Genomic DNA, 16,792 nt, shown 5'->3' with positions numbered 1-16,792 from the left:
AAAAACTAAGAAAGTACAACCTTGTATATGTATATATAAAAACCTTTCCTTTTTTTAAGCTAAAGTAAAGTATTCCTATGATGTTAATTTTTTAATATGACCCTTTGAGCAGAGCATACTTAGTCTGAGGCATTAACTCAAAAATAAAAATGTGGAGGAGGACAGCAAGGTTGTGGTCTATTCCTTTTAAAATGTCATGAGTTGTTTAACTTCTTTCAAGAAGAAGGAAGCGTGGGTTTACTGTCTAGTGTTTTTTTTTTTAAATAAATTTATTTATTTATTTTTGGCTGCATTGGGTCTTCGTTGCTGTGCGCAGGCTTTCTCTAGTTGTGGCGAGCGGGGCCTACTCTTCGTTGTGGTGCACGGGCTTCTCATTGCAGTGGCCTCTCGTGTTGTGGGGCACGGGCTCTAGGTGCGTGGGCTTCTGTAGTTGTGGCACGCAGGCTCAGTAGTTGTGGCTCATGGGCTGTAGAGCGCAGGCTCAGTAGTTGTGGCGTACAGGCTTAGTTGCTCCACGGCATGTGGGATCTTCCTGGACCAGGGTTTGAACCCATGTCCCCTGCATTGGTAGGCGGATTCTTAATCACTGCGCCACCAGGGAAGTCCTACTGTCTAGTTTTTAGGTGGCGATTTATAAAAGGATAGCACTCCAACAGTGTTAACAGCTAGTTTGTAAATGTACATATTAACTAGAAATGTGTAGAAATGTAATGGAAGTGAGGCCCCCTTTTTTCCTTTTCCTTCTTAAAAGAAGCATTATAGTTATTGAGTCTGTTGCAGTATAAATGATCAATAATATCTATTAAATTGCATCAAATGATTTTATCCTAGTGTGCTAAGATTAATTTTTTACTGTCTTTAAATCTTAAAAGGATTTTTTTCTCACAGGTATTCTTCTTAAGGTTAGATACAGAATTTAATCATAAAATTGTGTATGTAGTGTATTTGTGGCTTGTAAAAGAGTTTTAAAAGTTGGGCATAAGCAGCTGATAAGTTTTAAAAAACATAAATCTCAGGAAAGGAAACTTTGGTTAAAATGATAGGAAATGGAGACACTTTTTTTTTTTTTTTTTTAAATGTTTGGCTGCGTTGGGCCTTCATTGCTGCGCGCGGGCTTTCTCTAGTTGTGGTGAGTGGGGGCTACTCTTTGTTGCGGTGTGTGGGTTTCTCATTGCGGTGGCCTCTCTTGTTGCGGAGCATGGGCTCTAGGTGCACGGGCGTCAGTAGTTGTGGCATGTGGGCTCAGTAGTTGTGGCTCTCTGGCTCTAGAGCGCAGGCTCAGTAGTTGTGGCGCACGGGCTTAGTTGCTCCGCGGCATGTGGGATCTTCCCGGACCAGGGCTTGAACCCGTGTCCCCTGCATTGGCAGGTGGATTCTTAACCACTGCGCCACCAGTGAAGTCCCTGGAGACACATTTTGGATAGAAAACAGGGATCACCAAAAACAAAACAGCAGCAGTACGTTGTTTCCAAAGAGACCATCTCAGCGGTGCAGAAAAGACTGAACATAGCAGGCTTGAGACCGATAATCCTTAGAACCCACTGCTTACAAGGTTGGCCCTTGGCTGGTGTCTAGGAACTTGGATTTTGGGAGGGTTTCCACCATTCCCAGAATTGTGAAGAGTGGCTCACTGTGTCTAAACTGTTAGTACAAACAATGTGGTTTATGCTCAACACCTACTTTCCTTCTGGGAGTCTGGAATTTTGCTACGTGGTAGGTAGAGGGTGCCTACGTGACCAGCCCCTAAGAAAAACCTTGGGTACTGAACCTCTAAGGAGCTTACCCTGTAGACAGCATTTTACACATGTTGCTAAAACTCATTGCTGGAGGAGTTGTGTCTTTTGTGACTCCCCTGGGAGAAGTCTCTTGGAAGCTTGTACCTGATTTCCTGCAGACTTTACCCCATCTGACTTTTCCGTTTGCTGATTTTGCTTTGTATCCTTTAGCTTCAATAAATCATTACTATAAGTACAACTGTGTGCTAAGTCGTCGTAGTGAATCATTGAACCTGGGAGTGATCTTGGGGAAGCCCCCCAACACAGCGGTGGATCAGATAAAATTATAACTGGAATCTACCATGCTCATGGAAAAAGCCTCTACGTGGAAGTATCCAATAGGTAGATGTCATTTTTTTGGTTTAAGTTATGTCTAGGGTAGTAGATAGAATAAATGAAACTAAAAGTAATTTTGGGGTCTATAGGAGAGGGAAGAAAGCTCTTAATCTGTGACTGAGAAACTTCTGTTCAAGGTTCCATTTTTGTGAAGCTGGATCTTGGTGTCAGGCTATCTGCTAAGGTTCTGTACTTTATAAAAATGTTATTCTAAAAGGAGAACTTAAAGTGAGACAACAAATGTGACTCAAAGCACTAAGATGTAGAAAGTACAGGGGTTTTGGAGCTAGACAGATTTGGGTTAGAATTGTGGTTTATTAACTATGTGAATTGTTTGAACTTATTTCCTCATTATAAAATGAGGATAATACCTGCTGTATGGCTGGCTTGATTATTAAACAAGATAATGTATACAAAGCTTCTCCCACTGTCTTGCACATAATTGTCTTAAAAACTGTTAGTATACTTTTTCTGCTCTTCAAGATATAGAGAGATTGGAGAAATTTAAAGGGGAAAAAGGAGAGAACGTGAAGCTTGTGTTTCTCTTCTCCTTATTGGTTTGATGTGAGGTTGGGTATGAAGGTTAGTGAGGAGAGAAGAATCATTAAGTTTTAGAAAATGGAATTTTAAATTTATCTCCAAAATCACCCAGGGGAACTTTTCATAGTTTAAGAACTAAGAATATCATTAAGTACAAAGTCAAGAAGGGGCTAGAGGAAGCATAGAAACTTGATGAATGTTTTTCTGTACCATTATGGTGAGGTTGTCATGAATTAGTTGACACCTGTGTGTTATCAAGTTTCAGTAACTGATTAAATACATCCAACTTCTATTCTCTCATGATGAATGCTCCCAAGTAATAATGGGACAATTTGGACTAATTTATAGGCATGATTTCCTATTAGAATTTTTAGAATCAGTGTTTAGAAATAGTGGCATCTTAAAACAGAATTGTATAATTCTGATGTATGTATGTGTTTTTGTTCTTTTTATAACTTTATTTTGAAAGTTAACATTATAGAATAGGTGCAAGAAAAAATTAAGAACTCTTTTACTCTTTGCCCTGTTTTCCCAGTTGTTAATATTTTGTTTTGTTTATTATGTTCCCTCCCTCCCTTTCTACCTTTTCCTCCTTTGCCTCCTCTGCTTAACCAGGAGTATGTATCAAAATCACCTGTAGAATATTAAAAAGAAAAAAAGTGCGTTTCTACTGAACCAAGCAGGTGCATTTACTAGGCTAAATCCCACAGCCTTGAAGTATATCTGCTTTAGTGTTCACTTTTCTCAGTATATTATTTTATTATCCCCTGGGTTCCATTATTGCTGTTAAGAAGTTAGTTGTCATTATAATTATCCTTCCTGGAGTCAGTCTATCATTTCTTTTTGGTGGTTTTGTAAATCTTTTTGTCTTTAGTATTTAGCATTTTCACTACAAAGTAACTACTAGGTATAGATTTCTTATTATTTATCCTGCTGGTAATTCTTTGTGCTTTTTTTTTTTTGGCCATGCTGCATAGGTTGCAGGATCTTAGTGCCCCAACCAGGGATTGAACCCTGGAGCCCTTGGCAGTCAAAGCGCCGAGTCCCAACCATCGGATGGCCAGGGAATTCCCTCTCTACTTTTTTCTTTTTGAACATTGTTTAGACATATGTTGGACCTTTTGTTCTATTCTCATGTTGCTTAACCTCTTTTCCGTATTTTCAGTTGTTGTATCACTGTGCTACATTTTGTGTATTTCTTCAGAGTGCTCTTTACCTGATCTAATCAGCTGTTTAATCCATCGAACTTCTAATTTCAGTAATTATATTTTCCATTTCTGCAAGTTCTATATGATCCTCTTTAAATTGTCTTTTTAAAAACTGTGGTAAAATACACATAATATAAAATTTACCATTTTAACAGTTTAAGTGTACAGTTCAGTGGCATTAAGTACATTCACATTGTGTAACCATCACCATATCCATCTTCAGAGTTCTTTTCATCCTGCGAAACTGAAACTCTGTACCTATTAAACAATAACTCCTCATTTACCCTTCCTCCAGTCCCTGGCAACCACCATTCTACATTTTCTCTATGACTTTGGCTACTCTAAGTACCTCATATAAGTGGAATCATACAGTATTTGTCCTTTTGTGATTAGCTTATTTCATTTAACATAATGTCCTTAAGGTTCATCCATGTTGTAGCATGTGTCAGATGATATTTCATTGTATGCATGTTCCACATTTTGTTTATCTATTCATCTGTTGATGGACCACTTGGGTTGCCTCCACCTTTTGACTACTGTGAGTAATACTGCTATGAACATCGGTGTACAAATATGTCTTTGAGACTGCTTTAATTTCTTTGGGGTGTATATCCAGAAGTGGAATTGTTGGATTATATGGTAAATCTATATTTAATTTTTTGAGGAAGTGCCACACTGTTTTCCCTAGCGGCTGCACCACTTTATGTTTCCCCCAGTGGTACACAGGGGTTCCAATATTACCACATAGTCATCAACATTTATTATTATTATTGTTTTTTTTTTTTTTTGGTGGTAACTATCCTAATGGGTGTGAGGTGGTATATCATTGTGGTTTCAGTTTGCACTTAACTAGTGATTAGTGATGTTGAGCATCTTTGCATGTGCTTATTGGTCATTTATATATCTTCTTTGGAGAAATGTCTATTCAAGTCTTTTGCCCAAAAATAAATCAGGTTTATTTTCTTTTTGTTGAGTTGTTGGTCTTCTTTGACAGTGTCTTTTGTTTCTTCATTTACTATCATCATCCTCTTTTTCTTTAAACATATACAGTACTTTATATATATTGCTGAGTAACCAGTTATTCCAGAGTTTAGCAGTTTAAAACTACCAATATTTATGATCTCATGATTCTCAGTGTCAGATATCCAGAAGTTTCTTAGCTTGGTGGTTCTGGCTCAGGGTGTCTTGTGAAGTTTCAGTCAAGCTGCCAGCTGGAGCTGCAATCATCTGAAGGCTTTTCTGGGGCTGGAGGATCTGTTTCCAAGATGGCTTATGCATGTGGCTGCTGGTGGGAGGCTTCAGTTCCTTGCCCCATGGGCCCCTCTGCATGGCTGTCTGAATGTCCTCATAGTATGGCAGCTGGCTTTCCCCAGAGCAAGTAATCTTAAAGAGAGAGAACAGAATGTCATAATTCCTTTTATGGCCTAGTCCCCAAGTCACACAACTTTACATCCATCTTACTCTATTTGTTAGAAGCGAGTCCCTAATTCAACTCAAAGGGTAGGGAATTAAGCTCTGCCTCTTGAGGAGAGGAGTATCAAACACTTTGACAAGGAATAGATGAGAACAACTCTAGTACTGTGTTAATGCTAGTAATGAAGTAGTTTTTAACAACAAACTAAAACTCTAGAGAATAATCTTAGATGACAGAAGCAAAGTTTACCTCTTACAGGTTTAATGGGGCCAATACTAATAGTATTTACATGTGGCTGGCATTGTTCTAGGTGATTTACACATGTATCGCTTAATTTTCACAGCAACCTAATAATAGAACTAATAATAGAACTCTCTAAGTAACCTAATAAAATGAGCAGCCATTATTTAAATAAGTCAGTAAAAGGTGAGATACATAGTGCTATGAGAAGCAATAATAGTGAAATTTTACCTAGTCAGGGAGGTTAGTGCTGATTTCGTTGAGATTTGAAGGATGGGCAGTTATTAAATATATTAGTAGATAGGAGTGGGGAAGAGTGTTTCAGATAGCGGGAACAATGTATAAAGACCATGTGGATGGAGAAAGCATGGTAGCGTTATTTTCAATGTGTTAAGTATAATTGAAAAGGCTTTGTATACTTGTATTCTTCATTAGATTTTGCTCGATTACTTGCAAAAATATGAAATAGTCATTGTTTAGTTTTATGTATATAGAGTGTCTTAAAATTTTGTTTTTAAGTCATTCTTCTTATTCTACATATTATCAGAAATTATGTGGTATGTAAAAAGATTATTTTCAAGCCTTTGTCAGTAGTTTCTCAAATTCATTTTTTGTAACCATTAGCTCTTTAAAAGTATTCTGCTTAATATTCATAGTTCGATTATTCACATTTAGATCAGTGAGGTAATTTGAGTAATTTTCTTTTAATATTCTCCCTTTATCTTTTAATTTTTGTCATTTTGATTGTAGTGTGTCTTGGTGTGTTCCTCTGTGGGTTAATCCTGTATAGGACTCTCTGTGCTTCCTGGACTTGTGACTGTTTCCTTTCCCAGGTTAGGGATATTTTCAGCTATTATCTCTTCACATATTTTCTCAGGCCCTTTCTCTCTCTCTCCTCCTTCTGGGACCCCTATAATGAGAATATTAGTTCACTTGATGTTGTCGCAGAGGTCTCTTAAACTGTCCTCATTTCTTTTCATTCTTTTTTTTGCGGCAGTGATTTCCACTCTGTCTTCTAGTTCACTGATCCATCTTGGCTGCTCTCCTTTTTATGGTATTTTGAGTTACATTTGTCATATGTTGAAATGCCCCAGGCACACTTTGGCCATATCCTGGGTTACTCCCATGGAATCACTGCAATACCTCCAGACACACAAAGCCTGAGGCTTCAGACACCCCTGCCTGGCCACACGGGCTTGGCAATCTCCTTCTTCCAAGTAATTTTCCTAGTAAACTTCTTTTGCTTTAAATTATATTATTAGGAAACTGTTAAAGAAGATTGATTTTACATTTCTAAATTCATGCTCAGTTTATATAACAATTCTTGGAAGAGATTATATTCGTAACATTGGAAACAGTATTTTTTCAAGAAACAGATTTGGTTCTGTCTTGCAGGGCCCCTACTGACTTCAAAATTATGAAATTAAAAAAAAATGTTAACATTGCTTTGGCCATGGAAAAAATCTGCTTTTCAGGTAAGATTTTTAGTGAATTTGTCATGCTCAAATACTTAAAAGTTCAATTTAATAACCAAAAAAACTGTTCCTCACCAGTCCACTAGGGGAGACTCCAGTACTTTGGAAGAAAATTCTTAGGAAGAAAATACAGTTGCTACTATAGTTTAAAAATTATCTCTTGCTTAATAAAATTATTACTTTTCTGCTTGCTTACATTAAAAAAAAAGTATACTTTTTAGGACTGGTTTGGGTTATTAATTTGACAATATTCATCTGTGGAAGAATTTACAGCATTTTTTTCAGCTTTATTAAGGTATAATTGACAAATGGTAATTGTGCATATTTAATTAAGGCATCAAGTTGTATGTTCTGTTTTGATATATGTTGATGATACAACAGGCATGATGTTTTGATGTGTATACGTTGTGAAATGAACACCACAGTCAAGCGAATTAACATATCCATCACCTCACAAAGTTATCATTTTCTTTTTGTTTTAATGGTGAGAACACTTAAGACCTACTGTCTCAGCAAATTTCAAGTATACAAATACATTATTATTATTATTATTATTATTTTTAGCTTTGAGGCATTTTATTATAAAAAGCTGGCACTCATATACATAAATGAGTAAGAACTTAAAATTCATCATACATTTACTTCATTTTTTAGCTTGACCTTCTAGTAAATCTTTAGCTTCTTTGATTTTGGCTGCTATATAAGGAGATCCTCCCTTGTCTGGGTGATTTAAAAGCATAATTCGTTGATGAGCAGTAAGGCTCACATCTAGTATTTTTTCCCCTTATTGGCAGTAAGGCTTACATCTAGTATTAATGCTGCTTCCCATTTTGTCATTTTGGGCTCAAACCCACCTCTGTAATAGCCGCCACTGAAGGCAGATTTCGGTAGACTTTGAAAAACTTGTTTTACTTGAGGCTCCATATGCTTCATCCTTGCAAAGCGTAACGGCCTGCAAATCCTGCAGCAGCAATGGTCAGTCCAACTGCTACCACTCTACTGGCCATGGTTCCCGCTCGGCTCCTCTGCTTCCACTGGGAGCGCGGTTCATCCCACCCCAACTCTATGCCTCTACCACAAAGTGACGTGGCCACCACCAGCACGTACAAAACCCCAAATACATTATTTTTAACTCCAGTCACCGTGCTGTACATTAGACCTCCAGAATTTATTCACCTTGCATAACTGAAACTTTGTACCCTTTGACCAACATCTCCCAGATTCAAGAAAGCAATTTAGGCTCTTGTGCTTACTAGGAAAAGGTTATCACACTTAATGTTTCAGAAAATACTTCAGTTAGCCAAAAATTTATTCTTTATTTATTTTTCCTAAGCCCTTTTTTGATTTTGTCTATGATATGATTGTATGAGTGTTCTACATATCATGGATTTCATTCCTGTATGCCTTGAACATAGATTCTTAGTGACTTTGTCAGATTTAACTCATCAATTCATCTGATTTCTGCTATTTGTAAGTACAACAGGTGGGTGAAATCATGTGCCATCATGATAGCATGCTTTGAAAAATGTTTCCATTTTTCAGACAGTCTGGGATAAGAGCAAGTATATATATTTGTCCATTGAAAATAAAGGTGGTATAGGAATTACTGAGAGTTTGTTTTAATTTGAGCTGATGATTTTATAGGATATTATGGTGATAACAGTGTTGGGTAGAAGGACTGTGTTTGACTTTCTCATATTGTGTGTGTGTGTTTTTTTTTTTTTTTTAATCTCTATTTCCCTAGCAAAATGGGGAAAGAGCTATAGAGAGTGTTGCGATAATCAGGCCTTTTAGTTATGCATCTGGTTAGGTTGACTAGCATGACCTAGATACCAGCTGTGTATACCTATGGTAGAATGAGAGCCAGAGTATTCCTATGAACCATTTTTCGCAACTAGTTCTGTAACTGCTGAGTATGGTTAAGTTCCCTGCTATGTACAATGATTAATCAATAAATGAAATGTGACTGGTTCATGTTTTGTTGTATTTGGACTAGAGGAAAGGCAAAATGTCACAGTGTCACTGTTAGACTCTCTTGCTTTTAATACTTTTTTGTTTGTTTGCAATGTGTGTTTTTTTTTAAAGTAAACAAAAGAAAGACCATTGATAGTGTTTTTGCTTAGGTCCAAACTTAATTTTTATATGACAGGTTCCAACTGATGGTCATTTTTTTCTCTGACTTCAATTGAGGGAGTAATTAATTGTTCCATCTTTCATATAACACGATATAAACTGTTTCTTAGTAGTTTTGGGAAAACTCTTGGGTTTTTAAAAGCATTTTATTAAGTAGAGATTACTTAAATGATGTGGGAATATGTGTATGTAGTTAAAATGATTTCATACAGGAAGATTGTCATATCATGTAACACCTAATATTTTAATATACAAGAGTTGTATTCAGCATTATCTGAATCTGAAAATTAAGTGCAGTGGTCTCTTATGTTATAGCTGGCAGAAATCAGTGTTTATTCTTTCAAGTTATGGTTTTATAATTCTGATCCTTCATGATATAATACAAGTATAAAGTCCTGGGAAGGTCCTTAGGTCTAGTGTTGATCTATGAAAGATTTCATTACTATCGTCATGCTGGGTTTTCTCTTCTGAAGATGACCTTCTTCACATGGCCTTCATGTCAGTTGAGAGGAGCAATGTTTTCAAGAGAACTGGGAGTAACTTCCTGTCTAATTTGGGGATTAGCTGTGGTTAGAGTAGATAACAGGAAGTGACTGAACAGCTGCTTCCACTTTTCCCTTCCCAACCTTCTCACCAACCCCATTACCAGGGCTAGGACTTTAAATTCTGGCTATACTGGAGCATATCTTAGACTATTCTTTGTAATTGCTGTCTTTGGTGACAAAATTTCTGATAACAATGTCCTTGGCAAACAACCTCATAATTAGTTAGTAAAGGTATTACCACACTGGGCTGTTTGATGGCTGTTTTACCCTACCTGAGTGAACTAGTGAATGTAGCTAACAACTTGCTAGTGATACAGGAGTAAGAGAACTAGTTAATATGATTCAATAGTAAGGGAACATTTAGGAAGGGAACGTAAAAGTTCTTGTGCGTTGAGAAATTCCTGAAAAACCTTATTAAACTATCCCAGGACATGAATAATGTCATATTTTTACCACTAGTGTTCCACATCTTGAAAATGCAGAATTGAACTGGGAAGTTTATGTAATCCCAGCATCAATATTACTATCAAATTTTAAAATGTTATTAAAATTAATAGAAAGTTAACAGATTAATATAATTCAAGATTGAAGTTAACACATTAATATAATAAATGAAAAGTTAACACACTAATATAGTGTTAACACATCAAATAGTTCAAGATTTAAGAGGTATACATTTAATTGTCCCGTATTTCTCTCCCTTTAGCCATCTGGTTCTCTTCTCCAGAGGCAATATTTCCAGTTTAAATACACTTTCTTTTTTTTTTTTTTTTTTATAAATTTATTTATTTATTTATTTTTGGCTGTGTTGGGTCCTCGTTGCTGTGTGCGGGCTTTCTCTAGTTGCGGCGAGCGGGGGCTACTCTTTGTTGCGGTGCGCGGGCTTCTCATTGCGGTGGCTTCTCTTGTTCCGGAGCACAGGCACTAGGTGTGCAGGCTTCAGTAGTTGTGGAGCACGGGCTTTAGGTGTGCGGGCTTCAGTAGTTGTGGCACGCAGGCTCAGTAGTTGTGGTTCACGGGCTCTAGAGCACAGGCTCAGTAGTTGTGACGCACGGGCTCAGTTGCTCTGCGGCATGTGGGATCTTCCCGGACCAGGGCTCGAACCCATGTCCCCTGCATTGGCAGGCAGATTCTTAACCACTGTGCCACCAGGAAAGTCCCTCCAGTTTAAATACACTTTCAACATTTATTATTTAAAGGACTTCTTTGGTATGTGTGAATAATTAAAGTTGATAGCATGGATTTTAGAGTCAGGTGTTTAAATTTTTCATTTACAGTTGTCCCTCAGTATCTGCAGCATACTGATTCTAGGGCCCTCTGCGGATGCCAAAATCTGAGGATGTTCAAGTCTCATATAAAATGGTGTAATATTTGCGTATAACCTACGCATGTCCTCTGTATACTTTTAATCATCTTGTGATTACTTACAATGCCTAATACGATGTAGATGCTATGTAAATAGTTGTAAATACTGTGTACAGTATTTTCGCCCCAAGAATCTGTGCTGCAAAAAATTATGCTGGAAGCAGTTTCACTGCACAACTACTTGACCATAAGACAATTTTGCCTTAAAATAACAAAAGTAAAAGAGAGACATTAAAAAGGACCTAATGAAACATGAAAAATTGAAAACAAAAATTTAAAAAGACCCTATTATGAAAAATGAAAATACAAAAAATACTTGAATATATTTAAAGTGTTTGGAGATTCATGGTTATAGTTGTATTCGGCTGTATTGGGAATAAAGCGATACTCCTTTCTCAAAGTTGAACGTTGAGGATTCAGGATCTAATGCTGGATGTCAGTTCTTTACAGTATAAAAAAATTTGCTGTTAAGTGTCTTCAGCTCTCCTTAGAAGTAAAATGGAAAAGGGATGCTGCTATTTCTTATCAATATATGTAACATATATAACTGGTAGTACATATCTGGACTACATTTAAGTGTTCCATCACATGCCCAGCCCTTATATTTCATCATATCATCTACACCAGATTCAGTGCTAAATACCAAAATTCTGTCTACATCACGTTCTTCACTATTGAATAGCAAAAAATTTTCACCATTTTCAAGAAACTTATACTCATCAAGAATCATGTGGACTTCCCTGGTGGCACAGTGGTTAAGAATCCGCCTGCCAATGCAGGGGACATGGGTTCGATCCCTGGTCCGGGAAGATCCCACATGCTGCGGAGCAACTAAGCCCATGCGCCACAACTACTGAGCTTGCGTGCCTAGAGCCCTTGCTCCACAACAAGAGAGGCCACTGCAAAGAGAAGCCCGTGCACTGCAAGGAAGAGTAGCCCCTGCTCGCTGCACAAAATTGGTAAAGATGGCATTAGAGAACAAGGTGTTGAATCTAAATTAGCTAAAGAATCAATAATTAATGCTCTTGAAGGCTTGTGAATTATTAACTGCCTCTTTTGTATTTGCTATAGCTTGGTAAACTTTTGGTTTTGTTGGGTGGGAAGGATGACTGTGCCCCCCAAAAGATTTGCAAAAACTGATTATCATTTTCTAGTGTAATGAAACCTAAACTGTTGATCAGTTATTTTATCTTTTATGCAAAATGGTCTTATGGCCAATTAGTTGTTTGGCAAAACTTTATGGCTAAGTGTCTCATGGTGAAAATACCTAGATCCTGTAAATACAGTATAAATGCTATGTAGATAGATGCTGGTGTGCTGCAAATTCAAGTTTTGCTTTTTTGGAACTGTCTGGGTTTTTTTTTTCTTCCCCTGATTATTTTCCGTCTGTTGTTGGTTGAATCTGCCAGTGTGGAACCCATGGATATGGTGGGCCAACTACATTTAATAGTTGCACTTTCTTGGTACTGGGAATATAGCATTGAACAAATGAAACCACCTGCCTTCATGGAGATTATATTGTAGTGGGTAGAGACAGGCTCTATTTTTAAATTTACTATATCATGTGGTGATGAGTTCTGAGAGTAATATAAAGCTGGGTAAATTAGAGTGATAGGGGAAATGCTGTTTTGGATTGGGTGGTCAGAGAAAACCTCTGGTAGGGTGACATTTCAATAGAGAATTGAATGATCTGAAGGAGTGAAACTTAAGACTTTCAAGAGAAAAATATTCCAGGAAGAGAGCCATCAAAGGCAAAATTCTGGAGAATATTTGTAAAGCAGAGGTTTTTATCCTTCCAGAATGGTGGAGGAGGCTGGACTGGATAGAGAGGACTGGCTCAGGCGGAGAATGCTAGGAGATAATACATAGAGGGAGAAAGAAGGTAAAAGTTGTGTGTAGGATGGGGATCTATTGGTGTAGGGGGGTTATATTTTAAAAGGTTCAGTCTGTGCACTTTGTGGAAAATAAACTCTTGGGGGCAGAGGTGAAAGCAGAGAAACTAGTTATGAGTCTAAAATAGCCATAGAATATGCAGCAGTGTACTGGATACAAAGAGCTTTATCAAATTTAGTTTGGTGTCACTTCTCTCTAGGATTTGACTTTTACTGTTGAATAATGGGGTAAGAAATGACAGTGAATTCATAATGAATATTCATTTTTAAATGGTAACTTTAGAAATTATAGTTAAACTCTGTAATGATTTAAATTTGTTTGTATAGATTCCCCAAGCATTACTTGCATCTTAAAGAAATATGCTATGTTTTCCTCTCCAGTTTGACTAGGTGACTTTTCAAATTTGAAATGCTTTGGTTTCTCCAGCGTGTATCGATATGCTAAAAAGTATTTAAAAGTCAAAATTCTTAGACTTCAAGCAAGTAGGTTGCTAGTGGTGAAAATAAATGGAATATAAAAATGTCAACATGTAAAATTTAAACTTTCGAGTCACTGAGTAATATATCTGAATTTGCTAGCAAACTTCCTATGTTTGATATTGTGGAAAAGAATTGCATCAAAGGAAATAAATCTCAGGACTCTTAATATCTAAATGGGTGAATAAAGGCATTTTGAATCAAAGATGAAATCATGGATAAGGGAGACATAAAGATCAGACATGGTAAAGATGTAGGAAATAGAAAAGCGAAACAGACACTGTGAAGCATACTTAAATATAGTTAGTGTTGGAAGGAGAAGAGGAATAGAAAATGAAAGTTAAAGGGAAAGCCTAGTATATTGAGAGTTTATGAAATCTTTTAAATAAGGAATTGCTGGATCCAGTCAAGTTTAGGGACTACATTGAAATGACTAGCATAGTCATACACCCACTCAAGAAAGAACTCAAAGTGAATTCCAAAAATATTATATTACACATTATGTAGTTATAGCCTACAAGGGCATTGATAATTTTCTCTATTCTTAATTTCTATTAATTTCATCTGCTTGTATAATGTTCCTGTGACTTATAAAGTAGCTATTAAAAGTTTCACATTGATGGTGTAGAAGATAACTTCAGATTTTTTCAAATGTTTACAGAAGGAACTTTATCCAGAGAGGTAGTATGTATTTTTTTTTTTTTAATAAATTTTATTTATTTATTTATTTTTGGCTGTGTTGGGTCTTCGTTGCTGCACGCAGGCCCTCTCCAGTTGTGGCGAGCGGGGGCCACTCTTCCTTGTGGTGGGCGTGCTTCTCATTGTGGTGGCTTCTCCCGTTGCAGAGCATGGGCTCTAGGTGCGTGGGCTTCAGTAGTTGGGACACAAGGGCTCAGCAGCTGTGGCTCGCAGGCTCTAGAGCGCAGGCTCAGCAGTTGTGGTGCACAGGCTTAGCTGCTCTGCGGCATGTGGGATCTTCCCGGACCAGGGCTTGAACCTGTGTCCCCTGCATTGGCAGGCAGATTCCTAACCACTGCGCCACCAGGGAAGTCCAGTATGTGTTTTTATTAATATATTTTCATACCTTTTCTTGGATTTTTATTTTTGCCATAGTCTTTATCTACAACAATCTTTTAGATAGTATAAGGCTACCTTTAACCCCAATTATGTAATAATTTATTTTTATTTCTATTTAAGATAAGAAAATAAGATATAACCTCAGTTTGGTTCATGGAATCATAAGATTTGAGCTGCAAATAACCTTAGGATGATCTCTTACCCTGCCCCTTAATTTTGTAGATGGGGAAATGGAAATACAGTAAATTTTCATATCTCTGATGGAGAAAAGATTATAACTTAGGTCTTCTGATTCCCGATTCAGTGCTCTTCTATAACATTTTGCCTTACGTTTGTTTTGTATTATGATTTTTTGACTGTTTCAGTTGTACATTAATAAAGACAGGAGTTATCCTTTTTTGTTGTTTAATTGCTGCTTTATGATTATCTTGAGTGCTTTGTGCATACATATAAAGATGCTCTCTTTATATTGAGAAGATGACAGCCTTGATTATCTTCCTCCAAGTGAAAATCAACTTGGAATTTCTAGGAATACAGTATCTAAACCTTTTAATCTTAATTGCCAGCTTTCTGGTTGTGTTTATTGCTTTCTTATTTATTTTGATTTGAATTAAGTTTTGCATAGTTAATTTTATTTAGAAGAGTTAAGTATGCAAAGTATAAGTGGAAATTTTTCTGTTAAAAGCTTAAAGGCCTTACTAATTTTAATAAGAAGAACCAGATTGGCTTTATAGGTTGTCTGATTTATGGAATATTTTAGGACATTCATTATTTTTTTGAGATATAAGTAACTGCAAGTAGATTGAATGGTTTTGCTTATAAGAATCATTGGGGCACTTGATTTAACAAATAGCTAAGGATGTTAGTAGCATTTTAACATGCTTAATAGTTTAAAAAATTAAACAGAGAAAGTATCTTTAATTAATTTTTAAATTTTAAATAATGTTATCCTTAAATTTTTATTGACATTATTATTTAGCAAGCCAAATATTTACAGATACATAGAAACAAACTTTGTTAACTCCTAACAAAATAGTTACAGTTTCCAAAACTTTGAGGTAATGAGGCTGGTAAAACACCCATTAATATTGAACTCTAAAGCACCCTGTTGGTATGTAAATTGGTATATCTAGTGATTCTAGCCAAAGTAGAGGAAAAAATGAAAGCTGCTTATAACTGAAATGTGCTCTTTGTGGAAGAGTTGTGAAAGAAATTGCTTTCTTGAGCAATGTTTGATACTAATCACAGGCAGACATAGCCAGCTATACTGACAATTGGTTATAAAAATAATAATTGGCAGGAAAAGTCACAACTATCAGTGGCAAAGGAAATAACACCTCACTCCTTAATCACCCAGCATCTGTCTTGAAGGTGATGCACACACAGTGTTTTCCTTGATTGTGAATTTTAACCAGTAGCATTCTATGCAGTATAAATTGTGTTCCTTTAGTCATATCCAATTTGAGTTTTGAAAACTTACTGTAGGAGGAACACCTGTGCCTACCCCATTTACTTGAAAGATTTTAACTGGAAAGCACACTACAAAAATAAGTTGCAGTTATTAATAGATACAGTAAAATACTGCCCTGTAGATAGTTTCCAGTAAAAATAACACAAAACAAATATGCAGTCAAAAAATTTCTCAAACTAAAAACAGGGTTGTTCGTTATACAGTAAAATTTAGTGGAAGAGTGGTTATATTTAGCATTAGTGTGTATTATTAGACTCAAGTCAGTAGTTTTAATGGTTTAAGAATATAGTCATTCTTGGGACTTCCCTGGTGGCTCAGTGGTTAAGAATCTGCCTGCCAATGCAGGGGACACGGGTTCGACCTCTGGTCTGGGGAAGATCCCACATGCTGTGGAGCATCTAAGCCTGTGCACCACAACTACTGAGCCTGTGCTCTACAGCCTGCAGGCTACAACTACTGAAGCCTGCGTGCCCTAGAGCCCACGAGCCGCAACTGTTGAGCCCGCATGCTACAGCTACTGAAGTGTGCATGCCTAGAGCCCATGCTCTGCAACAAGACAAGCCATTGCAATGAGAAGCCCACGCACTGCAACGAAGAGTAGCCCCCACTCGCCACAACTAGGGAAAGCCTGTGCGCAGCAACAAAGACCCAATACAGCCAAAAATAAATAAAATTAAAAAAAAAGAATATAGTCATTTTATTATTTTCTTATTTTTGAGACATCTTTCTTGTCCCTTACTTAAACATTTTGATGCAGTAATTTTCTTGTAAGAGAATACTTTGGAAACTGACTGTTAAATGTAATACATATCTTGTTTATCTTTTTGGTTTGTAAGTTTTATCT

At 36.7% G+C, this 16,792-nt stretch overlaps 1 protein-coding gene and 1 pseudogene across 6 annotated transcripts in view; one reads left to right on the top strand and one right to left on the bottom strand.

The window, feature by feature from the left end:
- Positions 1–16,792, top strand: part of ABL2 (ABL proto-oncogene 2, non-receptor tyrosine kinase) — a 122,992-nt gene that overhangs the window by 24,292 nt on the left and 81,908 nt on the right. For 2 of the 6 annotated variants that reach the window (XM_057540941.1, XM_057540937.1), the window contains exon 2: positions 6,909–6,988. The exons of the other annotated variants lie outside the window; for them this stretch is intronic. In XM_057540941.1, coding sequence (XP_057396924.1) covers positions 6,931–6,988 — 58 coding nt within the window. In that variant the 5' untranslated portion in view covers positions 6,909–6,930. The remainder of the gene's footprint in view (positions 1–6,908; positions 6,989–16,792) is intronic. 6 annotated transcript variants of the gene reach the window in all.
- Positions 7,632–7,995, bottom strand: LOC103020163 (mitochondrial import inner membrane translocase subunit TIM14-like; annotated as a pseudogene).

The sequence above is a fragment of the Balaenoptera acutorostrata genome, chromosome 1 (genome assembly GCF_949987535.1).
Source record: "Balaenoptera acutorostrata chromosome 1, mBalAcu1.1, whole genome shotgun sequence".
Taxonomy (NCBI): domain Eukaryota; kingdom Metazoa; phylum Chordata; class Mammalia; order Artiodactyla; family Balaenopteridae; genus Balaenoptera; species Balaenoptera acutorostrata.
This window is presented reverse-complemented; position numbering and strand designations above follow the sequence as displayed.